This window comes from Oncorhynchus kisutch, linkage group LG11 (genome assembly GCF_002021735.2).
Source record: "Oncorhynchus kisutch isolate 150728-3 linkage group LG11, Okis_V2, whole genome shotgun sequence".
Classification (NCBI taxonomy): domain Eukaryota; kingdom Metazoa; phylum Chordata; class Actinopteri; order Salmoniformes; family Salmonidae; genus Oncorhynchus; species Oncorhynchus kisutch.
The window spans coordinates 62,385,661-62,413,579 of record NC_034184.2 but is presented as its reverse complement, the minus strand read 5'-3'; the positions used below and the strand labels follow the sequence as shown (position 1 = coordinate 62,413,579).

General features: G+C 42.9%; 2 protein-coding genes across 9 annotated transcripts in view; both read left to right on the top strand.

The window, feature by feature from the left end:
- Window positions 1-3,473: 3,473 nt before the first annotated feature.
- On the top strand, window positions 3,474-5,897 carry LOC109899444 (cytochrome P450 2F3-like). The gene has a single exon (XM_020494687.2). The coding sequence runs from the start codon at window positions 3,649-3,651 to the stop codon at window positions 5,122-5,124; it is 1,476 nt and encodes a 491-aa protein (XP_020350276.1). The 5' UTR covers window positions 3,474-3,648; the 3' UTR covers window positions 5,125-5,897.
- Window positions 5,898-8,660: 2,763 nt separating this feature from the next.
- The window catches only part of LOC109899445 (dnaJ homolog subfamily C member 13), a 48,996-nt gene continuing 29,737 nt past the window's right edge, over window positions 8,661-27,919 (top strand). For 3 of the 8 annotated variants that reach the window (XM_020494689.2, XM_031836075.1, XM_031836074.1), the window contains exons 1-4: window positions 12,016-12,269; window positions 13,489-13,569; window positions 23,808-23,883; window positions 24,154-24,303. In XM_020494689.2, the coding sequence (XP_020350278.2) occupies window positions 12,163-12,269; window positions 13,489-13,569; window positions 23,808-23,883; window positions 24,154-24,303 (414 nt within the window). In that variant the 5' untranslated portion in view covers window positions 12,016-12,162. Of the gene's footprint in view, window positions 8,839-9,145; window positions 11,993-12,012; window positions 12,270-13,488; window positions 13,570-23,807; window positions 23,884-24,153; window positions 24,304-27,919 lie in introns of those variants that run through there. The other 5 variants (XM_031836073.1, XM_031836072.1, XM_031836076.1 and 2 more) reach the window with 4 other exon arrangements.

Genomic DNA, 27,919 nt, shown 5'->3' with positions numbered 1-27,919 from the left:
TCTTTAAAATCCCTTTCGCAGGATGAGACACCCCGTGTCCCTGTAGGATGACCCAATAATTCATCTCCAGCTGTCGTCTCCAAATCTAAAATGGCACATACCCATCTCCACCTGTAGTGCAGACATTAGGGTGGTCAGAAATGTCCCACTTCATATTGATGAGGTCTGGGCTGCTGAACCATACGCTATACTGCCATAGTCTATTACAGATCAGATCAATGCAACATACCTGCTCCTAATATACTGTATATATTTCAAAAATACATATATGGGGGATTGGAAATCATGCAGACAATTACATTGATAGAAGCCACAATCTATTTGCAATATTAAAGCTGATCCAACCCCTAAAAAAAAAAACTAAAACATACATGGTCCTCAGTGAGGTACGCCCAGCCCCCCACTCTTTCCCTGTCAGACAGCGCATCACATTTAGCACCTTCTTACCTTTTCCCACCACTCTCTCAATGTGTTCTGCCCAGGTCAGCCTCGTGTCAAAGTACACCCCAAGTAACCTGAAGGCCCCCACGTTATCCAAGTTTCTACCATATGACCTCAAGTGTACCTCATCTCCCACCTTCCTCCTAGTTTAGAACACTGTCTGAGTTTTCTCTACAGAATACCTGAATCCACACATTAATGCCCACCGCTCTACCTCATCAATTGCTTCCTTTATTTTCCTGACTATGTAAGGCACATTTCTTTCCCTATTCCATATGGCCCCATCATCTGCATACAACGACCTCCCAATATCCGGCCAAACCTGAGAGTAAACATCATTGATCATGATTGAGAACAACAGAGGACTAATCACGCTCCCCTGCGTTATCCACCAGGTAGCTAGCTGCCTGATAGAGACTTCCCCACCCTCACCTGGATAGACCTTCCAAACAGGAAGTCCTTCATCCAGTTGTACGTTCTTCCTCCTACCGCCATAATATCAAACTTGATTAGCAACCCCTCGTTCCACATCATATCATATGGCTTCTCCACATCAAAAAAGACAGCTACAACAGTCTCCTTGTTCACCTGAGCCTTCTTGACCTCTGCTTCTAAGCAGAGCATTGGGTCAATTGATCCCCTCCCCTTCCTGAACCCACTCTGATGTGGCGATACTAGCCCCCTGCTCTCCAGGAAGTAAGTGAGCCTCTCTGTAATCATATGTTCAATAATCTTACAGACATGTCATGTTAAAGCTATTGGCCTCATACGGTCCTTCCCTGGCTTCCAGATTGGTACCACTACTGCCAGCTGCCTGGTAGTTTCCCCTTCTCCCACGCTCTGCTGTACAACACCAATACCTTATTCAGTGCCTCATTGCTAAAATGGGCCATTCTACAGAGTTTACACCCACAGGGTCATCATCGCTATTGTTGTGGCCCTTAAGGAATGGCAATCACCTTACATTCAGATATTTGCATATTAGATAGCTAGGTTTTATTTACACAAATACATGTGCCACAACGGAGCACTTTGGCAGTTTACAGTAAAACTGAATTGCGGTGCAGCTTACATAATATATATACAGTACCATTCAAAAGTTTGGACATTACTCATTCAAGGGTTTTTCTTATTTTTTTTACTATTTTCTCCATTATAGAATAATAGTGAAGACATCACAACTATGAAATAACACATATGGAATCATGTAGTAACCATTTATTTGTATTTTTTTATAAATCTAAATATATTTGAGATTCTTCAAAGTAGCCACCCTTTGCCTTGACAACTTTGCACACTCTTGGCATTCTCTCAACCAGCTTCATGAGGCAAGAACAGCTCAAATAAGCAAAGAGAAACAACAATCCATTACTTTAAGACATGAAGGTCAGTCAATGCGGAAAATGTCAAGAGTGTCAACTTTGAACGTTTATTCAAGTGCAGTCGTAAAAACCATAAAGCACTATGATGAAACAGACTCTCATGAGAGGAAAGGAAGACCCAGAGTTACCTCTGCTGCATAGGATAAGTTCATTAGTTACCAGCCTCAGAAATTGCAGCCCAAATAAATGCTTTACAGAGTTCAAATAACAGACACATCTCAACATCAACTGTTTAGAGGAGACTGCGTGAATCATGCCTTCATGGTCGAATTGCTACAAAGAAACCATTACTAAAGGCCACCAATAAGAAGAAGAGACTTGATTGGGCCATGAAACACAAGCAATAGACATTAGACTGGTGAAAATCTGTCCTTTGGTCTGATGAGACAAAAATGTGCAATTGTTGGTTCCAACCTCTGTGTCTTTGTGAGACGCAGAGTAGGTGAACGGATGATCTCCGCATGTGTGGTTCCCACCATGAAGCATGGATGAGGAGGTGTGATGGTGTGGGGGTGCTTTGCTGGTGACACTGTCAGTAATTTATTTAGAATTCAAGGCACACTTAACCAGCATGGCTACCACAGAATTCTGCAGTGATACGCCAAACCATATGGTTTGCGCTTAGTGGGACTATAATTTGTTTTTCACAGGACAATGACCCAACACACCTCCAGGCTGTGTAAGGGCTATTTAACCAAGAAGGAGCGTGATGGAGTTCTGCATCAGATGATCTGGCCTCCACAATCACCAGACCTCAACCCAATTAAGATGGTTTGGGATGAGTCGGACCGCAGAGTGAAGGACAAGCAGCCAACAAGTGCTCAGCATAGCTCAACAAGTGCTCAGCTCTTCAAGAGTTCCCACATATGTGAGTTCCCACAAGAGTTCCCACAAAATTCTGTCAACTAAGTCAAAATGCAGGTTCTGTAGTGAAGAAGAGGACATAGGCCTAATGCATATTTTTTGGTACTGTCCGACAGCGGTTCTATTTTTCTTAAAGGTTCAAGAGTGGCTTTCCCATCATTCCATCAAACTACATATTAACCCACAAATGATCTTGGGTGACCTCAAAGGCCATATTCCCTCAGCTTATAACACAATACTTCTGCAAGATAAAATATTATCTCTAACGCCCAACCTGTTTACAATTTGTTAGGCACCAATTTATCATCGAAAGTTGACTAACAAACCAGAAAGAGATTCTGAGCAATAAGGAGTGTTCTGGAAGCTCAGTAAGCCTATTATTGAGAAAGTCCACACAATTGTCATTGAAAAATATGAATTAGAATTAAACGTTCCATGTCTGCTTTATTTATAATTGATAGATCACATGGCATTGCTTATATAGTAATTATATAGTAGGCCTATTGTTTGTGTTTGCGCTTGTCTTTTTGAGTATTGTCGTGTACATCGTCCTCAGTTTTTATGGTTGTATTTTGTATTTCGTCATTTTCGTAATTTTTGTATGATTTTGTTTTAAACCTCGACGGACACAGTATAAGATATAAGTCCTTTCCACTCCTTGGGTTTTAATTTGCTTTGTTTACATGGGTGCAAGGTGCATTCACGTAATGTCAGCAGCCAATCACTGATCTGTTGTTCAACTCTGTCCCAGAGAATTATCAACACAACCCCTTATCTCAGCAAACATTTGCAACACACGCACAGACACTCACACAAACAGCCAGGCAGGCAACATAGACAGACAGACACTGTTGCACAGAAAGAAGGTAAACACTAAAGAGAGGTGGGTTAAAAAAAAAAGAAGAAGAAAGAAAAAGAACAACAAGAACAAGAGACGTTGTTTGTTTTGCAGGCCGGAGTAATGGAGATATATAGTACAGTGATATTGGGAGGCCTGGTGTTGGTTCTTCTGTGTTTGTTCATGCTGAGGAGGAAGAGACACGTCCGTCTACCTCCCGGACCACGCGGCCTGCCGCTGATAGGCAACCTGCTTCAGATGGACAACCAGGCCCCCTACAAGAGCTTCGTCAAGTGGAGTGGTGTTTATGGGCCAGTGATGACAGTGTATCTGGGGCCCCAGCGGGCCGTGGTGCTGGTGGGGTACGAGGCGGTCAAGGAGGCTCTGGTGGACCAGGCTGAGGACTTCACAGGACGAGCTCCCATCCCCTTCCTGGTCCGAGCTACCAAGGGATATGGCCTGGTCATCAGTAATGGGGAGCGTTGGCGCCAGCTGCGTCGTTTCACCCTGACCACGCTAAGAGACTTTGGGATGGGCCGTAAGAGGATGGAGGAGTGGATACAAGAGGAGAGCCAATACCTCATAGACAGTCTGGACGGCACTAAAGCCATGCCCTTTGACCCCCAGCCCTTCCTGAGTCGAACCGTGTCCAACGTCATCTGCTCCCTGGTGTTCGGCCAGCGCTTCGGCTACGAGGACGACAAATTCTTGCGCTTGCTCAACATCCTCACGAACTTACTGCGCTTTGGAAGCACCGCCTGGGGACAGCTCTACAACATCTTTCCCTGGCTGATGCAACGCCTGCCTGGTCGGCAGCATGTCATGTTCAGCCAGGTGGACGAGCTGAGAGGCTTTGTGATGAAGAAGATCCACGAGCACCAGGAGACCATGGACCCAGGCATCCCTAGAGACTTCATAGACTGTTTCCTCACCAGACTCAACCAGGAGAAGGATGTGTCCTCCTCTGAGTTCCATTATGAGAACCTGGTGTCCACAGTGTTAAACCTCTTCCTGGCAGGAACAGAGACCACCAGCACCACTATCAGATACGCCCTCGTGCTTCTCATCAAATACCCAGACATACAGGAGCACGTGCAGCAGGAGATCGACACAGTGATTGGTCGACACCGCATCCCTCGAGTGGAGGACAGGAAGTCTCTCCCCTTCACCGACGCTGTCATCCACGAGGTGCATCGATTCCTGGACCTCGTCCCGCTCAACCTCCCACACTACGCTACCAAGAATATCTCATTCAGAGGGTACACTATCCCTCAGGGCACCGTGATCCTTCCCATTCTGCACTCTGTTCTGCGAGACAAGGACCACTGGGCCATGCCAACAACCTTCAACCCTAATCACTTCCTAGATATGAGCGGAAACTTCCAGAAGAACCCTGCTTTCTTAGCGTTCTCTGCAGGTAAGCGTGCCTGTGTGGGGGAATCTCTGGCTCGTATGGAGATCTTTCTTTTCCTGGTGTCTCTGCTGCAGAGTTTCTCCTTCTCCTGCCCTGGAGGACCTGACAGCATTGACCTCAGCCCAGAGGCTAGCAGCTTCGGTAACATGCCGCGCCATTACCAGCTCATATCTACCCCCCGCTGACCAAGAGGGGAACTGCAGCTGCACCACCGGAGGAAAACTCTGGAGGAGGAGGTGTAGAGATGAGGGATAGGTGTTTTGACCAGATAGTAATGCAATGGATGCTGAGGATTCAGGCTAGTGTAATCTGATGAGTTGGAGGCTGGTCCAGGTAGCAGTGTATCTTTCACTTTATCAGTTTCTTTGTGTCTAAGCAATGAAGTCAATTCATATGGGGGTGAGCTAGACAATGACGCTGCATGTTAGTTAGAGGATGCATCACATTGCATAGGAAGGGAAACTATCAGCTTATGCAATGGTGAAGTATTTCTACTCTTTCGCTGGCTTTATTCTTCTTTTTGAATCAGAATGAAATACTATATTACGTATACAGTATACCGTCTTAATAAAACTTTGGAATTTGTGTAATTAATTGTTCCAGGATGACATACATGACAATGCAATAGGGTACATAAAGAGAGTACACATTAGGCCTATCACATGACACGTTGACCTCTTGATGTGTGGCCACATATTGCGCCGCCCTATTTTTCTAAATGGCTCAGAGAAGGTGTGTTAACTAGCTAATTATGTGATCTGTGACCTTTTTACAGGCCCCCGACTCTGTTAACCTGTTGTTTCAGATCGGAAACCCCTTATCTGTTTGTTTGACAATATCTGAATATCTAAAATGAATATCTAAAAGATGAATATGATGTATAAATAGACAACATGTGTGTGGGATTTCATTCCCATTTGTCTCCATGTGAACCAAATAAAAAGTTTGTAAATGTTCATTCGGCCTCCCTTTTGGCCTCCTTTCTCTGAAGCCTGTAGATATCAATGTATGGTTTGTTTTGCAGGATCGTAGGGAAGGCAAATGCTCCCTTTTCCTCTTGTGTCTATCTATAATTCAATTTAACTAATGGGCAGCACATGGTTGGTAGGCCCTTGAATCAGATGCTCCATAATGTGACCACTCCGTGTCCCTGTCCCACTCTCAACATCACTCTGCCACTCAGTCACAAAGGCCAAGATGTTTCCCATCTACATTCAAGCGAGGTGAGTTCTTACACTTTACGCCAGGCAGGGACCCAGGTGTCACTAAAATCAATAGTCTCGGTTTGTGGAACTGGCTGGCAGGACACTCCTACATTGTGTTGTGTTGTTTAGAGAACAACATCTAGAGAGCTACAGATCAACTGTACACTGATTGGGTGCAGTCAGTTCACTGTCTGAGTCACATGAGACAGAAAGAAATATCCCACATTTCTAGAAACTTTGTTAGTTTCTATTTTGTTTGACAAGGCTATTGATGACTGTGACCTACAAGCTGAGGTCAAAACCAGACAAATGTAATTTTATTGTTACATTCAACTTAGCTTCATCTTTTGTTTTATTTGATCTACTCTGGGAAGGGGGAGTGCACATTTGTTAAGAATGTTCTTGTGATGCGCCATAATCTAAGTCAAATGTGGTCTCTACCAAAGTGCACTGTAATGGGTGTTAGGTAGCTTAGTGGTTAAGACCCATGGGGCAAGTAACTGAAAGGTTGCTGGTTTGAATCCCTGACCTGACTAGGTGAAAAATCAATTGATGTGCCCTTGAGCAAGGCACTTAGCCCTAGTTGCTCTGGATAATACATTTTTCTAAATTGAATAGGGAGGTGGTGGAAGGTTCACCTACTTCATTAAATATTTGTATGACATTTTGAGATAATAGATACAGTTGCATCTTAAATAGCCTACTCATTTGCATTCAGTGGTGGAAAAATACCCAATTGTCATACTTGAGGAAAAGTTAAGATACCTTAATAGAAAATGACACAAGTGAAAGTCACCCAGTAAAATTCTACTTGAGTAAAAGTTGAAAATTATTTGGTTTTAAATATACTTAAGTATCAAAAGTAAAAGTATAAATCATTTCAAATTCCTTAAATTAAGCAAACCAGACCGCACCATTTTCTTATTTTTTTTTCTTCATTTACGGATAGCCAGGGGCACACTCCAACACTAAGACATAATTTACAAACGAAACATGTGTGTTTAGGGAGTTCGTCAGATCAGAGGCAGTATGGATGACCAGGGATGTTTTCTTGATAAGTGCGTGAATTGGACCATTTATCTGACCTACTAAGCATTCAAAATGTAACGAGTACTTTTGGGTGTCAGGGAAAATGTGTGGAGTAAAAAGTACATTGTTTTCTATAGGAATGTAGTGAAGTAAAAGTAAAAGTCATAAAAAATATAAATAGTAAAGTGCAGATACCCCAAAAAAACTAATTAAGTAGGACTTTAAAGTATTTTTACTTAAATACTTTACACCACTGTTTGCAAGTAGAAACGATCAACCCTAACCTATAGGTTATGGCAGGTGAAAATAGACATGATCCTGCCGTTCCCTGCTTTCTGCAGAAAGGTCAGGATGTTGTCTATAGTGGGCGCTACTACTCTCTTAATTAACGGAATCTGTATTCTCCAGCAGGTGGCGTTTTTTGTTTTGTTTTTGCTCATCAAGCGAGGAGTTTTGAATGGAGGTCAGTGAGAGTGTCGAATTTGGTTAACAAAACATTTTATGGGTTATTTGCAACGTGTGGGTTATTTGATCGAATAGACCTTTCGTAATGCTTAGGTTGTTACGACCGTACTGCAATAAGTAGGACACGTGACATCTCGGCAACTTTGAGAAACCCCCCCCCACTTTATATCGGAGTTCTGCCTATTGTTCACACGCGTATCTGCCCTTTCATTGGCTAGAATCGTTCCACCTGATCTTGCCTGGTCCCGACTGCCTTCCATTTAGTGCGGCTACTTGAGTATCTGGTCAATATAATTAATAATCTGTGGTAGAGAGCAACATTTATGCAGCTGTTTATTTTGGAAGGCATATTTCTTATCCTATTTTATATTCCTCTGCTAATTCTCTGGGTTCACTGATTATTGGCTGATCTAAGGGCATCTATGCATTTGTTGCTCTCAATTCCCAAGACTGAGTCTCTTTAAAATTATACTGATCATAGATCTGCGCTTATAGACAACTTCTTTAGGACAAATTTCGTATTCACAAATGTACATTTACAAACAAAACACCACATTTCATTACATTGAACTATATTTTAAGACAATTAAATACTCTGTCAACAAAAAAGCAGTTTGAATTATAAATGTATGCATGCCCCTTAAGGGCTCCCGAGTGGCGCAGCGATCTAAGGCACTGAGGCGTCACTACAGATCCTGGTTCGATCCCGGGCTGTATCACAATCGGCCGTGATCGGGAGTCCCATAGCGCGGCGCACAATTGGCCCAGCGTCGTCCGGGTTATGGGAGGGTTTGCCCGGGGTAGGCCGTCATTGTAAATAAGAATTTGTTCTTAACTGACTCGCCGAGTTAAATCAAAAATAAGGTCCTTGTGTAATATCCTTTATATATAATTGTGTTCCCCATGTATTTGTTTGTATTGATTTGTTGTAAATAATAAAAAATACAACTAAAGAAATCAGGCATAGAACGCGCTACTTCCTGACAAACCAATCAGGCACTCAAGACCGACAGATTTCGCGCGTGCGCTTTCCGCACTTTCGGCTATCAGGAATATGGCAGCGTCCTGAGCCCCGAGTGAAGATAGCGCAATTAAGCAGCTACAGCATCGGATTGGGAAAACAGAAACACAACAGCCTCGCACATTGGAGGGTGGGGGTTCAGGGTCGGAAAATAATCGCATCTGGTAGCGAACATACAGGTAATTTCATCTGCGACTGCCACAATGCACAACTCATTTCCTTCATTTTTGAGCTCCATAGACAAGAGCCCTTGCTAAGCTAGCTAGCTAGGCTTACCTAGCTAACTAGACAGCTTGCTAGCTTCCCCCTTTTGCGAGAAAAACCCACATCCAGTTAGTGTGTTGTTAATAAAATAAAACACTGTGACACTTCTAGGCTGCGCTTATTGTCATGATATTTACAATGTCCATCACGGGAATGGCCATTTCGACTCTCGTCTTTATTCGGTCTAGAGACCCCCCTCAACTTGGCCCGCTGCACTTGAATGTGGCCCTAATAGCCGCTAGTTTGCTACCCAAGCAGAGCCAGATACACAGCGGCAGCCAAACAGGGTGTGATCAAAGTGAGTCGGCAGTTATTTTATGGAATTGTAGAAACCCATATTTACATTCTTTCATTGTGTCTGCGAAAACATATACCTAGTTAGTTTTTCTAACGGAAGTTCCTTGTCAACCTATAGAGGGGTTTTCGAAGAGCATTGTTTTGGTCATGACCCAGTGTGACATGTACTGTGAAATGCATGTTCAAGTTTTATTAGTCGTATGTACAGGACACATGGTATACACCGACCAACGAAATGCTTACCGAGAAAGACATTTTGCAGTCATACTGTGAATTTGAAAGCAGCAGCTACATCCTCAGGCTTGACTGCGCTGTGTTGTGGTTGTCATGCATTCAATAGGATTTCTTGTGCTCCTACAGATACATTAAATATTTTAACTTTATTTATGGAAATCAATTCCAGGAACAATGCTCATTATTCTTCTGTGTTATTAGTATGTGTAGGTGATTTTACTTCCTAAATTAGTGGTGGTAACACGGACTAATATATGTCGATCAAATTTGTTGTAGACCTAATGAAGGTAATCTAGGCAACTCCATCCACCCATTACCCGAGATTGAAGTTTTGGAAGTAGCCTTATTATTGATTTTTACCAGCACCATCAGTGCTCAATCAGACACATAATAAGACTAATGTCCACTACAAAGGCTGAGATCCATAAGGCCTAGGGGGGGCAATTCCACAGTAACAGAATGATACTGAGACTAAGATTCTTCACTTTAAAATGTATGTCAAACAAAAACCAATCATTGCAAAGTTAAACAAACTGTACAACTCTATGCACAAGGTCTACTTTGAACCATTTCCACAAACCGTCCTTCGGTTACCAAACTTTGCATCTGCATTGTTCTAAATCTGTTTTTCTAAAATGTTCAGTGGACATTGTTAAAATTAGTCCTTGTGCATAGAGTTGTATGCTTTTTTTTTTTAACCTTCAATGTTTTTTGTTTTTATACATACATTTTAATGTGAGAGATCTGTATCATTCTGATACCATGGAATTGCCCTAGTCATTGATTGCATGGACGCTATGTAACGATAAAAAGATCACAAGACCCCTTTCCCTAAAGTTATCAGTTGCAGCAATAGTGGAACTGTTGAGGCACAGAATTATCAAACCGCAAGTGTGTAAAGCCAGGCATTTTTTTCCTCCGTAGCAGTGCTATTATATTAGCTGTCACTAACCAGGTTTCCATCCAACCTTTTTGTACAAGTAAAGTACATTTTGGATAAAATAATGTCACGACAGGCTTGATGGAAACAGCCAATTTTCTGGTAAACTTTCCAAATGTCGCCAAAACAAAATATTCTAGGCAAAGGATATTTTTGTGTCAGTAAAATTAATTATGCAAGAAGTGGCAGGCGCATCACTTTTATTAGCAAATATTGATATAATAACTGTCATATGAAAGTAAATGATATTGCGTGACTCCAATATTGTGGACCCCAGGAAGAGTAGCTGCTGCTTTTGCAACAGCTAATGGGGATTCTAATAAAATAAATATTATGTGGTCCTCCCACTACGACTCGGCGAAAGCATGTAGTTTATTAGGCTACAGATTATGAACTTCACAGGGTGGTGAAAGTGCTGTGCACTGTAATGAGCTTGATGCTCCTTTCTAATCAATATCGAGGGTCTTTTCTGGTGACATGATGATCGATGGTTGGGTGCCGTTTGATAAATACAAATGATCTCGCTCTTTTGTCCATAATAATCTCATCATGTAGGTAGCCTACCCGCATTGTATCTGCCAGCTGTTTGCTAGAGCACACGTGCCAAGACCAGAGTGGGCACATTCACTATATAACGCAATTTTGTTTTTGACAAAACCATCAGAGTTGAAAATGCGATGGAAACCCATAACTCGTTTAAAAAAAAAAAATGGATACATGGGAATTTAACCTCAAGCATTTTTTTAAATGCAGATTTCAGAATATTTTCACCAGGCTCCTGGTGTGACAACTGTTCCTTTCAGACAAATACGATTCAAAGATGTAAGATTTGACTCTTAAAAAAAATAAAAAAAATAAAAAAGATTCCCATTACTATTGCATAATTCTGTGTTAACTGCAACTGCCACAGGTATCTTAATCTTGTGCAGAACTTCAATGATTTAGTGTTATTGCGCAGTCACATGAGAGCAGGTTACACAGTCACCCAATGTCCAGAGAGGCTCTGCGTAGTCAGCACTGTTCACTCACTGCTTGGAAACCATACGAGGCCTCACAGGTCGTGTAACCCCACCCCACCACTGTGAGGTGTCCGTACAATCCTTTTGCAGCTCTGTCTTGTTGAGTGTGTGTATACCATCCATTGGCAAGCTAAGGAACAATTTTCTTCAAAACCAAAAGTCCAACTACTTTTCTCTATAGTTCGTCCTGGTCCGAGGTGGCTTATAACTCTGCAGTAATTGAGCCACAGGAAGAGCTGGGTAGGGCTGTCACATGACCACATCCTGGAATCTGGCCCTTCTCTTAATACTCCTCATCACGGTAACAGAATTAAACTGCATGGCCTTTGAGTTGAGAGGAGTGCAGGTTACGTGGTCACACCGATGCCCATCGCTATTATAAAATTCCATCCGTCCTGGCTGGATTAAATTCATTATGTGGAAGGGTTTGATGCATAAAAAAATCATGTGCTCTGATTCAGAGCTGTTTCTTTTAGTTTAGATGGCTCTAGCACTGGTTCTCGTTCAGAGGAAGATTGATGACTAACTTCTGGATTAGTCAGCTAGCTCCTGTCTGGTTTGCTATAGGCTGTGTCAGTGGTGAGTCAAGAGGGAAGAACACTCAGCATATACGTTGCCTAGGAAGTTTGCATGATACAGTTCTCCGTGATTTAATCTTTCCATTAAAGAAGGGTTCGACTCGTCGTCTCTTGGGGGGACACTGGTCTTTCATAAGGACTTATTTTGCTGCCCCTTGCTGCAGGTCCGACATGGAGAGGGAGGAAAAGAAAAGTCCGTTATTTCCAGGAGGATCTGAGCAGAGTGCTGATAAAGGTTCCCCCTGTGACACTGACAGTGCAGTGGCCAGCAGAGAGAGGTTACTACTGCTCCCTGGGCACGATTTACTACTAGTCTACTACTACTGTCTCACTGTACTGTTTGTCTGTCTGTTAGTTACGACTAGTTTTTATCCAGTCACCTTTTCTGTGATGTCGTGTGACTGTAGTTACATTCCAAATAGGCCTAGGTCTAGTATTCTCAACACAAGTACTGAAAATATGGAAACCTTTGTTTGCTCTCTCAGTATGACACATGGCCAGTGTTTCTCTTTCTAAGGGAATCTTCTGCTACGAGTCCAGTGTAGTGTATATAAATATGGAGCTTTTTTTTAGGGTAAATCAAGAGATTTTACAGAAGTTATGTCTGAAAAAAAAGAGTTTCATTGTTTTGGCAAGATCAATACATTCTCTTGGTATGGTATGCTATGCTGAGCTGACCTACTCAAAGGCTACGTTTTATTTTTGCAATGTTGTTGACCACTTGCATGCAGTTTCCGTCCCATTTTGCTGTGTCGGCACTATTTCCCCAATGCCTGTAAGTAGGCTATGGCTCATTCTCCACTGAGTGTCTGTGGAAATTTGCACACAGAGGCTTTCAGCGAAGAGAGGGAGAGAGATGAATGTAAATTGTGTGTGTGAAAGTTGAGGACATCCACAGTGACTCTGATTGTAATAGTTGCTGTCAGTCGGAGTATCACGTCTATCTGTTGTGTCGATTCCACTCTAATTTGCTCTTCAACACTGTTTATTTTGTGTTTAGCACCACAGAGTTTGCCAGCGACGAGACAGGACTCTCCCAGCCAGCACAGGGAGTGTCAACAAGGATTTTCACGCGAGGTGTAGAATGTGATCCGCCAGTGGGAAGTGTGTGTGGCAGGTTTTTTGGACAGTGTGTGACATAATGTGCTGTAATGGAAGTATTTTAAGCTCAGGGTGGGTTCTGCCTGTGACTTCTCAATAGAACTAAGCATCTGCGTATCCAAATGCCTCCACTCCACTCCCAACTCGCGTGACTACTTCAAGATAGCTGTATGAGGGGAATCCATCCCTCTCATTGACCTGTGCTCTTCACGCGTTATTGAATTAGCAAACTGTAGGCCTAATTATTTTGCTTGCTGCCATTCGCTCAAATGAAAGTTGCCTGGCGTCCAATTCCGCTGCTCTGACCTGTATGTACTCAATGACGCGAGACTGTTAAAAGCTCATTTCATCATCCCTTTGAGTCTCTCACCCTGACCTTGTTCTCTTGTGTTGCAGGTCTTGCCAGAAGATGAATGTCATCAAAGACAACAGAGACCTGGCCTGTTTCTACACCACCAAACACTCCTGGAGGGGAAAGTAAGAGCCACCTCATATTCTAATGTTTCTTTCCCTGAAAGACCTCCCATTGATACTGATAACATTCGTTCAACCAATGAAATCCTTTCTCTCTCCTTGGGGCTGGTTTGCTAGGCTGAGTTGGGTAATTACTCGTAACTCCTTCAATAGTCAAGTACCATAACTTCTATATGCACCTCTGCTTTGTGAAAGATTGCTTAGTTTTCTTGATGTTCAGGTCACGGTCCGGAGTATTCCCTTCTCTTTATCGTTCTCTACCGTTCCACACGGATCCTAGTTGTAGGCCTAGCAATCAGGCAGCAGGACAGACACACTGATGTCAACACCAGAACAAAGGGAAAGCACTGAAATCCCTGACTCAGTGCTTCCATTGTGTGTGCGTTTCCTTCAATGGGTGACAAGGTGTTCACAAATCACTAGTGTCAGATTCTTGCTAACCCAAATGAATACATGTTTCTGAAATCCCAATATCTAGATAGCGCAGGTTAGACTGCACTCGGGATCTATGACATAAGGTCCATAAGTACAGCTGAATGGTAACAACCATGAGATCATGAATCAATGGGATCTAGGTCTATATACTATTGAAAGGAAAGAGCAAATGTTACTAAACAAACTGGTCCCAACCCTTTTCTCTGGTAGGCCTCAACAGTGGTGAGGCATTGAGCTGTACACAACAACAGGGCCACATTACCGATACCTGCTTCCTAAAATAGCTTTGTCCCATTAAGGCAGCCATTGACTGTGGTAACTTTAGCAGTAGTGCTAAAGCGCAGATTAGCCCCGGGCAGGGTTGAGAGCTTCATAATATATCTTCTACACATCCTCTCTGTGTGCGTGTGTCGACACTGTGAACTGGACAGTCAGTGAGTAAGGCCAGGGCTTTGACTGGGAGGTCAAGAGAGAAGGGTTTGTGTATTACGTAATGTTGTTGCTCCTCTTCGCTCCCTGTGGCGCATATGGCTGAAGTAAGGTCCTTTGCGGCTTTCTCAGCTTCACCCCAAGACAGTTTTCTTTGTTTGTATAGCCTACATTGGCCTATTTGCTGTGGCTTTTTATGGAACTTTTATGGAACAGCCACGGTACCAGAATGCAAAGCCGGGCTTCTCTACTGTGAACACGGAACATCTGCCAGGGGGCCAACCTTAATTACAATCAACCTTGATTAGCCTGTACTCTTTACTGACAGTCCCAGCGTGAGTAGCACTTTTGTCCTTTTAATTAGAACCTCCTCAGTCCTGAAGTACAGTAGGAGAGCAGGTTCAGTTTGAGGACGAAACTAGCTACAAGCCTCAGTAGAAAAGGTTCACCACCGATTACACGGCTTCAAAGGGCTTTTTCTGGTGTGTGTGTGTGTGTGTGTGTGTTTGTGTAGTATTTTCCTCTCCCACGGCTGTGTCCCTTCTGTAGTCTTAGTCCTTTTAAATCCTGTGACTCTTGGCATCTTAAGGCTGTATTAGACTTGGCCCCGGCGTGGCAAACAGGCTGCTCAATGTTGTGGCCACACAAAGGACCTCTCTCAGAGCCATCGCTGCCTGGATCGTGGACCGTCAAGAATCTCCGCTCCCCTGCTGCCATGACGAATCTGCTCTGAGCCGAGCGCGAAGGATTCACTCTACACACACACACAGACCACATCGGTTACGTTTAGGCTACAGTTTACACACACTACTTACGCAACACACGGCTGCAAAAACCAGTTTACCAGGAAACTGGTTTTGGCAGCCATGTGATTTGTGTAAGAAGTGTGTGTGGCCAGTGATTTCTGAAGGCCTCAGGTCCTGGTTTTTCTTTATTGGATTATTCATACCTTGAAAGTTTAAGCCAAGGTTAAGTGAAGATAAGTGTTGAAGTTGTTCTAGGCTCATACTTACCTAATGGGATCTTAATGAGAATCTATGGCAGTGTGGTAGTTAGCTAGCTAGCTCTCAACCACTAGTCTACCACTTAGCCTAGCGTCACTTAGCCTAGCGTCACTTAGCCTAGCGTCACTTAGCCTAGCGTCACTTAGCCTAGCGTCACTTAGCCTAGCGTCACTTAGCCTAGCGTCACTTAGCTTAACCACAAGTGAAAGAGCCATTACTCAGTAATCTGATTGACTGGCTGCCACTTTTGTCATCTTCTGACTCAATCAAGGCCCAGACTACAGAGCTCATGCTTTATGATAAAGTAGAATATGGAGGCTTCTGTCCAAGGAGGGCTTTTGTTAAAATGTCAACGTGAAGTACCTTCAGAAACTATTCATACCCCTATACCTATTCCACATTTTTTTTTGCGTGTTAGAGCCTGAATTCAATATTGATTAAATTGATTGTTTTCTTATTCAATATTGCATTTAAATAAGTATTCACACACGAGTCATACTTTGAAGAAGCACCGTTGGCAGCGATTACAGCTGTGAGTCTTTCTGGGTAAGTCTCTAAGAGCTTTCCACACCTGGAGTGTGCAACATTTGCCCAATTATTCTTTTCAAAATGTTTAAAGCTCTGTCAAATTGGTTGTTGATCATTGTTAGACAACCATTTTCAGGTAGATTTAAGTCAAAACGTTAACTCAACCACTCAGGAACATCCACTGTCTTCTTGGTAAGCAACTTCAGTGTAGATTTAGCTTTGTGTTTTAAGTTTATTATCCTGCTGAAAGAGGAATTAATATCCCAGTGTCTGGTGGAAAGCAGACTGAACCAGGATTTCCTATAGGATTTTGCCTGTGCTTATCTCCATTCCGTTTCTTAACGATTACAAGCATATCCATAACATGATGCAGCCACCACTATGCTGGAAAATATAAAATACTAAAAGTACTACTTAAGTTGTTTTTGGGTGTATCTGTACTTTACTATTTATATTTGAGAACTTGTACTTTTACATCACTACATTCCTAAAGAAAATTATGTACTTTTTACTTATACATGTCCCTTGACTTCCAAAAGTACCTATTACATTGGAATGCTTAGCAGGACAGGAATATGGTCCAATTCACGCACTTATCAGGAGAACATCCCTGGTCATCCCTACTGCCTGGCGGACTCACTAAACACGTGCTTAGTTTGTAAATGATGTCTAAGTGTTGGAGTGTACCCCTGGCTATCTGTCAAATAATAATAATAATTGGGACATAATATTTGCTTAATATAAGGAATTTGAAATTATTTATACTTTTTACTTTTGATACTTGCGTATATTTAAAACCAAATACTTTTAGACTTTTACTCAAGTAGTATTTTACTGGGTAGCTTTCACTTCTATTAAGGTATCTTTACGTTTATTCAAGTATGACAATAGCTTTCACTTCTAAGGTATCTTTACTTTTACTCAAGTATGACAATTGGGTACTTTTTCACCACTGGTCAAATGGGAAAAAATTCCTCAACAAAACCACGCGCCCCAAAAATGCTCATCTATGATTATCATGAAGCAACATTGCGTGTCGCTGCATTTCATCATATGTTCACACTAAAATGCGACTCTGGTTCTTTTCATGTGTTTGGTCTGGAGCATTCTCACCTGCAGCAAACTGCACCATGGTCCAAATTGAATCGGACCGAGACCAATCTTTATGAGCGAGCCATGGTTCGTTTTTTTGTTTTTTTTTGTGCGCCACGAATAGTGTTCACACTAGTCCAAATGAACCAAACTAAGAGGGTAAACGCACCACGTTGTTCAACATTTTTAAGCTGAGACAGATTTCCATGCACATGGACGTCTCATTCAGTTTGTGCAGATGTCTGTTTAAACGGCTACTGGATTTTCCTAGCATTAGCATGTTGGCTAAATGTTTGGCGTGTTGCACATAGCAACATTTCCTAATGATTTGGATTCAGTTAGGATATTTTTTTTTAACGTTAGAGATGTGGGGTTTATGTGAGCTGCGAAAGAGAAGTGGTTGTACTAAGGTTTCCAGCAGACACAGGAAGTTGCTTAAAGTGATGCGTTATTCTGAAATCTGAGGCCGGGAAAGCAAATTGCCCAAAGTTTCCAAAGAGTGAAGGAGGGATGGCTTTAACAGGCATAGATGACTGAAGTGGTCAGTTCAGTTATGCCTAGTTCATTTCTCACAGGCTGTTCTGCCCTGTCAGTGAGTTTGAGGGCTGTACTATGCACTCTTCTGCATCTTGTGGTTTCTCTCATATAAACTCCCTTTATTGGAGGGTAAAACCTTCATCTCTATTACATCCTGGTAACATAATCCACCATAACCACCCCCTGCCTGCCTTTCTTTGTCCCAGGCAACAGTGAGGAATTGTAAAGGAGGGAAGAGACATGGATTCAGTCAATGGAAAGGCTCTTTCAGTGTGTGTTTGTACACAACAGTATGCGTGCGTGTATGTGCACTTGTGTGTACAGACTGTAGACAATTGATTTTCCAGCTGGAGTCAATAGCTCAGTGCCTAAGTGCTTATCACGGCCTTGCTTTGCATTAGGCCTCAGTGCAACTCTATAAGCTGTGTGCAGCACAACAGCAGACTAGTGCGTTTTTATATACACAGTGTACTTTACCCTCTGTGGCGGACAGTCCCGTCAGGTGAGAGTGATTCCTGGCTAAAGTCTCACTCGGGTTAATAGGCATACTGCATACTTTACTGTAGTTATCTATTGATGGAAATAAATCTTGGCCTTGGAATTCACCTCTTGTTCAGACTATCTTCTGGGTTTAGCTGTGATACGGCTTTCGAGGAAATCTAGCCGGCTGGACTGAGTTTCAGTGGAAGACCTTCAAACCAAACTGCAAACGGGGGGGGAACTTTGATGCGGTGTCTCTATGATGATATAAAGCACTCTGAGGTCATGACTGTTGTTATGAGGAGCAGTATAGCATTCCTGCCCTGTACATGACACAATCTCTGACCCATGTAAATAGGCTATATGCTATGTGGAGTTTTCTGACCATGTAACCTGCCCAGGAAAACAACTGAGCCCCTAGTTTCTATACTGATACCTGGGCCCAAAATAAAAGAACAACCCTGGCCTTGGCTACTACAGTACCTGTCCTGGGCTGTTCCGAACTTAGACTGTGCTGGTGAGTGGCTGTGTCTGCCTGGAGGGGATGACAATTTAAACGAGGTCGGGCCCAGCCACTGAGCAGCAAGGTCAAAGGGTCTGTGTAAGAGGGTTCTTTTTGATAGCAGAGCAGGGGCCCTGCACTTAAAACTCGGCGGGAGGGTGGAGTTGGCAAGGATGAAAGGAAAATGATGTGCTTGATGGTGATAGAGGAGGAGAGGGAGCTCAGTTCTGCTACTGGGCTGCAGAGACTGTAGAATCCACCCAAACCTTGACTCTGATTACTCTCAATCTACCTCTGGATTTCTATACTGATATTTGGGCATACTCAGGCATGAATAAAAGGCCTTTTCTACCAGTTGTATCCACCTTGTTTCTCTTTACCTAGTGAAGCTGTGTGTTTGCACAGGGCTCAACGTCAGAATGTTTTGTGTTGAGGACAACAGTGATTAGGAGGTACTGAAAGTGCTCCTTTCAGCTCACACAGACTCCCTTCAGCTATTGAAGAGCGGCAACTCTGTGTGAATTCAAGGTCGAGTGTGACAGTCTTCTCCTGACAATATGCCTATGCCTAAATGTGTGTAGGTAGAGATTGTAAGACGACAATAAAGCCTGATAATAAGTAGTTGAAAATGTAGGGTCGGCTTGTTGAGCAAGGAAGTTTGCATGATTGTCGTCAGGCCGGTTCACCCTTCCTGTGTTGGGTCAGTCAGCTTCCAATGAATCTTTTTGCTTCACTCATTCAGCACATTTAAAAGCATCAGCGTGACCACAGCATGGTTAGCAGTATGTTGGAAGATGTCCAGAAATAATCCCATCTATTCACTTTGTCCAATTTAACAGCCCAGGAAATAGGTTCTTTGGGGGTTAGCTTAACAACAGCTGAGCCTCACATCTGACTTCAGCTTGGTTTAGTTTTATAGTTCAGATCAGGGGTGCAGTTTAGCTGGAACTCTAAAGCCGGTCTGAGGTAGCTAGAGTGGGGGGGTAAATGGCAATTGTGATTATTGATTGCGTTTTTCATTCACGTTGGTGTAGACTTAGTTCCATGAGACATGGTTAAAACAAAGTTAAGGTAGATTATTATGACTAATTAGGTTTCCCCTTTCATCTGTGATTTAGTTAGACGCTAATGCCAATCGCTAGCTAACAAATTCTGTAGGCACAGACCGCATGCTAACTAGCGTTTTGCAAAGAATAAGATACACAAACTAATAGTATAGCATAACAAAATGTGGATTTGGAAGCAAAGCAGAATGGTTTTCTCCATCTGGTTTAGAGAGATGTTGCTACTTGACAGCATGTTGACTACATGCAAGTGCCATTCGCGGAGTGGTCAAGCCTCGAAGAACAACCTCCTTGAGTGGCAGGGGGCGGGGCTACAGGAGGTGTGTGTCTGGGAGCGGGGTACAGGTGAGAGAACTCACCGGTTTGAGCCCTGAATTCTAATTGGCTGAAAGCAATGGTATGTCAGACCATATACCACTGGTATGACAACCATTTATTTTTACTGTTCTAATTCCATTGGTAAACAGTTTATAATAGCAGTAAGGTACCTCAGGTTTGTGGTATATTGCCAATATACCACGACTAAGGGCTGTATCCAGGAACAGCCCTTAGCTGTGCTATATTGGCCATATACAACACCCCCTCTGCCTTATTGCTTAATTAAAATACAGAGTGAACTACAAAAACGAACGTTACAAGCGACCTAGAGGAATGTTAAAATATCACAACCTCGTTAAGATTTGGATTCAATTAATTGTGTAGCCCTACCACACAGACACACACACTTACACTTAGTTTACAAAACATTAGGAACATCTATGCTTTCCATGACATGGTCTGGCCAGGTGAAAGCTATGATCCGTTAATGAGGTCACTTGTTAAATCCACTTCAATCGGTGTAGATGAAGGGGAGGATACCGGTTAAAGAAGGATTTTGAAGCCTTGAGACAATCGAGATACGGATTGTGTCTGTGTGCCGTTCAGACGGTGAAGGGGCAAGACTAAAGATGTAAGTGCCTTTGAACGGGGTATGGTAGTAACTCAAGGCAGTAGGATACGAGTAAATGTTCGTTCCATAATGCAATTAGCGGGTAAACACTGTCAAAAGGGCACCGCACATATGAGCAGTTTCAGGTGACGGATGAAAATATCCATTAGAAATCTAGAAAGAAGGGAGATCTAATATGCAACAACTAGCGTGTTTTGCTAGTAGGACTAGGATTGTGCCTTTGGGTACTGGACAATGAAAGAAAGTTGATTTATATCAAATAATTGCTTCCACGGATATGGTGTGATTTTGGCTAGGCTACTTTGAAGCAGGGAAAACATGCCTCATAATATGAAGTAAAACATTCAGGTTTCAAACAATTTTTAAGAAAGTTTTCTAAATGCATACTGCCTCCAGCTCATTGCAAAGTGGTGCGTGACGCCCTGATGAAGCCTGTCCTCCGTTGCCTATGTATTTTCTGTTTGAGATGCGATAGCAGCCACTCTCTTGCGGTCTGACAGAAGGCTCTTCCAGGCTAACGGAAGGCTTTTCCATTTTTTTATCGGCCAAAGGTTGTCTATTACCGGCTAACGGAAACCCTGGGTAGTAGGTGCCAGGCACACCAGTCTGTGTGTCAAACAAGTTTCCCCGTGTGTATCAAGAATGGTCTATCACCCAAAGGACATCCAGCCAACTTGACACAACTGTGGGAAGCATTGGAGTCAACATGGGCCAGCATCCCTGTGGAATGCTTTCAACACCTTGTAGAGTCCATATCCTGACGAATTGAGGCTCTTCTGAGGGCAAAAGGGGGTGCAACTCAATATTAGGAAGATGTTCCTAATGTTATTTACACTCCGGTTATAAACAGTCAGCTTTACAGTGACTGCCCTTTTCTACTTCCTCTGAATGTGGCATGTGGTCACATTTCTCATAGATCTCGGGGGACACTTCCCTTGGCTTATACCACCGTCTCCCTCAGTGTCAGCTACTACTTGGCTTATACCACCGTCTCCCTCAGTGTCAGCTACTACTTGGTTTATGTACGTATTAGGAATGCAATGGTACAGTGGGCCCACAGTTCGGTATGTATCACGGTTTGTGAGTAACGGTACGGTTTTGGTATCTTTTTTATATTTAAGAAAAAAATAAAAACACATCACCCTTTAAACAATGAGCTCTTTATTTTTGCCTATAGACAAATAAAACGTTCCAGTCATAAAAATGGCAGCATGACTGAGTAGGCCTGGTTTCTGTCTCTACTATATGAAATAAAGGGGCGGGAAAACATTTAAAAATGAAAAGTGCTTCTTAGCTTTGACAAACTGTAGCTCTTCATCACCCAATCCAGTACATAGTGAACCATCACAGTGAGGTAGCTTTGAGTTGCTCTGGAGGGCCAACTATCAGTGGAGAGAGCTAGATAGGGTGTCTGTGTCAATTTGTTTTCAATTTCTCTCCCTGATGTTTCATAGAGTTTGGGCATTGCTTGGCTGCTGAAATGTGTGCGGGAGGGGACGTTGTAACCCGGCTCATTTTTTTTTTTTCATCCGGTGACGAAATCCCGAGTCAGTAACCACCGAATAGGGCGGTAAATCTTTGGCTATGAATACTCTCACTGCGTCCGTTAATTCTTAGTTTTTCTGAATTTGTCGCAAATTGTTGTTGGAAGGCAGCAGCGAAAGATTGTGTTTTTGCAAACGAGTTGACTCTCTTTGCTCCACCTGCAAGGGATACGGCCTGGTGATGTAAATGACACCATGTTAGAAGGGTTTCCACTCGAATAGCCGACAGTGGCAAAGCAATGCTTCTTACCCTCGTCATTGTATTGAACGCTGAATTCAAAATGTTCCCACAGAGCTGATTTGAGAGGTCGGTGCCTCATCAAATTTGCTTCCCTCTGTCTCGCTAGCGCTCGCCTTTGTCACGTCGGAGCTGAGATGATTATTTGTTTTTAGTTTCCCATCTATTCATGGGGCCCCTCATGGGGGGGGTTGCGGCCTGTACATTTTGAGACATTGCTGTGGAGTAAAGTTTGCCACAAGCTGCTCGTCTGGTTCTATGGATCTGAATGTACAATGTGTGTGTAGTCTGCAGCGCAACTGGCACGTTTTGGAAATTATAGGAAAATGACAGGCATACCGTAATTCCGCGGTTCAAGTGTGCGTATTGAACCGTGGCGGCGTACCGAACGGTTCGATAACATACTGTGTACCGTTACATCCCTAGACTATGGATGGATGGATGGTTATTCAGTTCCAGTGACAAAACACGATCAGTTTTTCAGCGCTCCACTCATCCGTATTGGTACAGAATAAACGTCTGCCTCTGAAAATAGCACCGTATTCCTTTCATCGCGCATAGGGCTCTGGTCAAAAGTAGTGCACTAGGGAATAGGGTGCCATTTTGGATGTACACAAGTTCCCTGGTCCATTGGTCCCACTCTGTCCAGTGTCAAACTCCCCAGACGTAATAGGTATTTATTTCTGCCATGGTTATTTCCAGCTCGGTAGGTAATTTGTGGAGCGTTGACTAACGGGGAACAATGTTAGCATAATTTTATCAATGCTAATGGGATTCACAAGCCAAGCCAATGCTAAGCTAATCTTTGTCACTTCAGAAATAGCACCACTTAGGCTACAGCAAGGGCAATCATGTCCATCACCTCCCTCACTGCAGTTCTCCACAGTCCACTCCGCACGGATTGTCTGCATCCCAAATGGCACCGTATTACCTAGGGCTGGCACAATGACCGTATAATTGTGCAACTGACGATTATGGATGAACATCGTCATGAAAATAAAATAACTGTCAAAACCGTTTAAAAAAAAAAGTGTTTATTTTATATGAATATTTATTTATTATTTGTTTTGTGTGTGGTGCGAACAGCTGACTGCAGACAGGAAGGCCTAGCAAAGGTGTGGTTGAGTCAGTTTCCGCAGTAACATTGACTCTACAACCACTTTGGTTGCCTTGAGTTCATTTGCAGAACAATAACAGTCATCTAAAAGTCCATGACTACGGCCCTGCTATTACCTTTATACCGCTCCACCTTTGACCAGGGCCCATAGGTCTCTGCCTCTGGTCAAATGTGATACACTATGTAGGGAATTGGGTGCCATTTTGAGGTGCAGACATTGTTTTGGGTGTTAAGCTACCTCCTGTGTCTTGTAGATCCTTGTATATCAAATGTTGTGTAAGTAGGTATCGGACTTACTGAGCTCCCCTCTTCTCTGTTCCAGGTACAAACGAGTCTTCTCCGTGGGCACTCATGGCATTACCACGTACAACCCCACCACGCTCGAAGTCACAAACCAGGTCAGGGGACTCCTCTTTAATCCCGTCACGTTTTCTCAGTCTGAGTCATGTGACATTATCCATGTGATGAGTACCATTATGTGATGACTGTCAACATATTTTTCTTTCTGTTTAGTCCTAAATATCCCAGTGGTTATGGTTTTGTTCAGCATATCCCCTGTCACCAAGTTGATGAATATCTATGAACTGTCATTTTCACTGTTATGGAATGTGACTTGTTGACACGTGACATGTTGGTCTCTCTGTCTCACTCTCTGTGGTGCCCTGTAGTGGCCGTACGGGGACATCTGTGGCATCACCCCGGTGGGAAAGGGCCAGGGCACCGAGTTCAACCTCACATTCCGCAAGGGCAGTGGCAAAAAGTCTGAAACGCTCAAGTTCTCCACAGAGCACCGGACAGAGCTGCTCACAGAGGCACTGGTGAGAGAACACATCATTGGTTCTGGAAGGAAACACCGTCACGTATAATAGAAGTAGGGCTGTCACATGATACAAATAATGAATGGCATTACTTAATTGCGATTAATCACAAATCAAGTTTGTCCCTGAAGAAAATATTTTTCCACTTAAAAAGCAGTGCATTGAGTTACAGGCATACTATTCTTTGATTGTAAGGGACGGAAAACACTTATCAGAATGTTTTAGTAGCATGTTCTAAATGAGTGTGAGTATAGGAATAAATAACTGGCGCTATGGATACAAAGAGCAAACATATTTACATGATTTTGGCTAGAGGCACACTGTCTTCAGTGATGCATTGACTGTATTGTGTTCTGCGCTTAAGGGTCCGATATCCACGCCGCCGTCTCAAATCTAATTAGCATCATAAAAAAACTGTCTAAGCTAGTGATCCATTTTTCAATTTTTAAAAAACTTTGCTACATTTCAATCCGCCGTTTGACGGCCTTCTGCAGTGGAAGGTGGCAGAGCTACAGCGGTGTTCGTCAGACCAGGAGATTTTCTGAATATTGGTCTTAAGAAAACCTCCTATAGTGTCTGAATGGTTTTGACTCCTCTCACACACACACAACACACTCACGAAAACAATGTTCTTCGTTTTGCTTTTTGACCCCCCCCCCCACGGAGTTGATACTGACGATCTGCCAACTTCTGTCTGTGGAGTCCGAAAGCTTGGGCTGCAATCAATCAATCGATCAAATGTATTTATAAAGCCCTTTTTACATCAGCTGATGTCACAACGTGCTATCCAGAAGACCGCCTAGAACCCCAAACAGCAAAGCATGGTGGCTAGGAATAACTGCCTAGAAAGGCAGAAACCTAGAGAGGAACCAGGCTCTGAGGAGTAGCCAGTCCTCTCCCGGCTGTGCTGGGTGGAGGTTATAAGAGTACGTGGCCATTAAGGCCAGATTGTTCTTCAAGATGTTCAAATGTTCATATATGACCAACCCGGTCAAAAATAATCAGTCGTTGTAGAGGGTGCAACAGGTCAGTACCTCAGGAGTCAGTTGGCTTTTCATAAGCTAGCATTGAAGTCGAGACAGCAGGTGTGGTAGAGAGAGAATCGGAAACAGCCGTTCCAGGACAAAGGTAGCACGTCAGGTGAAACTGAAGCAGCAGCAAGACCGGGTGGACTGGGGGCAGCCAGGAGTCATCAGGCCAGGTAGTCCTGAGGCATGGTCCTAGTGCTCAGGTCCTCCGGGAGGGGGAGAGAATTAGAGGGAGCACACTTAAATTCACAAAGGACACCGGATAAGACAGGAGAATTATGCCAGGTATAACGGAGTGACCCTAGCACCCCGGCACTTAGACTATTGGAGCATAGATAATGGAGGCTGAAACTGGTGGGTCGGGGGACACTGTGGCCCTGTCCGATGATACCCCCCCGGACTGGGCGAACCAGGCAGGATATAACCCCACCCACTTTGCCTAAGCACATCCCCCACACCGCTAGAGGGATATCAACAAACCACCAACTTAGTACCTTGCGACATGACTGAGTATAGTCCACAAAGATCTCCGCCTCTACACGAGCCCGAGAGAGAGAGGGGGAGGGTGGGTGCAAAACTGGACAGAAAGATCATGTCTGTGACTCAACCCACTCAAGTGACGAACCCCTCCTAGGGACGGCATGTAAGAACACTAGTAAGCCAGGGACTCAACCCCAGTAATAGGGTTAGAGGCAGAGAATCCCAGTGGAGAGGCTACACACACTAATTTGACCGCTCTGTTGAAAGGGGAGACTCTCGCTAACGTCTGTTGTTGTGCTCTAGGACGCTCACAATAATAGTCTGAAGGTAGCCCAGCTACCAGTGTTTTTTGTATATTTTTTTTATATGGAAGTAGTTTAGTGCCTATAAAAAGGGGTAAAATATGGTTGCAAAATGTTTTTATTTCCTGATCTTTATTATATCGCTCAGGTATACACTTCAAAACTTATTTTTGATACATGTTTTTCCATGTATGAATCTGTTATTCAATGCTTGTCTATGGGCTAATAGCAGTAAGGCCAAATTCAGTGTGTCATCCCCCAACAAAGTATTTATTATTTCATACCTAAAGTGGTTGTAAAATTCAAAATCAAAAGCTAAATAATCCTTGGTGTATGACCATCTTAAAACAATTCCATATCTTGTCTTAAAGAATCCCCCTTAGACTCCAGGGGGTTAAAATGCTCCGTGCGGTGAAGAAATGGAGACGTGATTAACAGCATCAACTCTTTTTTTTTTTTTTTTTTTTTTTTTGCCGATGAACATGTCAAGTGTTATTAACACGTTAAGTTTACAGCCCTAATTAAAAGCAATGAAATTGTCAAGAAGGTGCGCTCACACACACACACACACACCTAAATTGTAGTGGCGGTGAAAAAACAAATAGCTGCAAAAACGCTCATTGTCTGAAAATGTAGCAAAAAATGATGGCGCTTGCAAGTTACAGGTCCCTTGTCACAGCCGGTTCTCACACCACGCAGAAAACAAAATGTGTTGATGACATTGGTATTCTGAGGAGGTGTAAGAGATTCTCTTTTTTAATGAGCCTGATATTTCCCACAAGACTCACATTTCTCTTTCTAGTGAGTAAATGCAAATTAGACCAGCATATTTTTCTCCACCTTTATTTTGACATGGAGTCATGCTGAGACTAAATTCTCTTTTATAGATGAGCCATGTAATTACAAAACTATACACATCAGTACAATATGAAAAGCGGAACAGAGATACAAAAGTCATAGAAAACAAACACATTCATAATTTAAAATGCTCCTCAATCAGCTGTCTGAAATGCCCTAGAGGCACCAAAAAACTAATCTTATTTAAATAACTCTGTAGAGACCGATGGTATGTTTGACCGGGTTTTGAGACCGGGTATGTTAAGTTGTACAGTGCCTTCAGAAAGTATTCATACCCCTTGATTTATTCCGGATATTGTTGTTACAGCTTGAATTAAATATAGCTTTTTTTTCTCACCCATCTGCACACACTACCCCATGATGACAGTGAAAATGTTTGATACATTTTTGCAAATGTATAAAAAAATGAAATAGAAATATCTAATTTACATAAGTATTCACACCCCTGAGTCAATACATGTCAGAATCACCTTTGGTAGGGATTACAGCTGTGAGTCTTTCTGGGTATGTCTCTAAGAACTTTGCACACCTGGATTGTACAATATTGATCCATTATTATTTTCAAAATTCTTCAAGCTCTGTCAAATTGGTGGTTGTTCATTTTTAGACAACAATTTTCACGTCTTACCATAGATTTTCAAGCAGATTTGAGTCAAAACTGTAACTCGGCCACTCAGGAAAGTTCTCTGTTGTCTTGGTAAGCAACTCCAGTGTAGATTTGATCTTGTGTTTTAGGTAATTGTCCTGCTGAAAGGTGAATTCATCTCCCAGTGTCTGGTGGGAAGCAGACTGAACCAGGTTTTCCTCTAGAATTTTACCTGTGCTTAGCTCCATTCTGTTTCCAAGTCCTTAATGATTACAAGTTACCCAAAACATGATGCAGCCACCACGATGCTTAAAAATATGGAAAGTGGTACTACTCATGTATTGGATTTGCCCCAAACATTA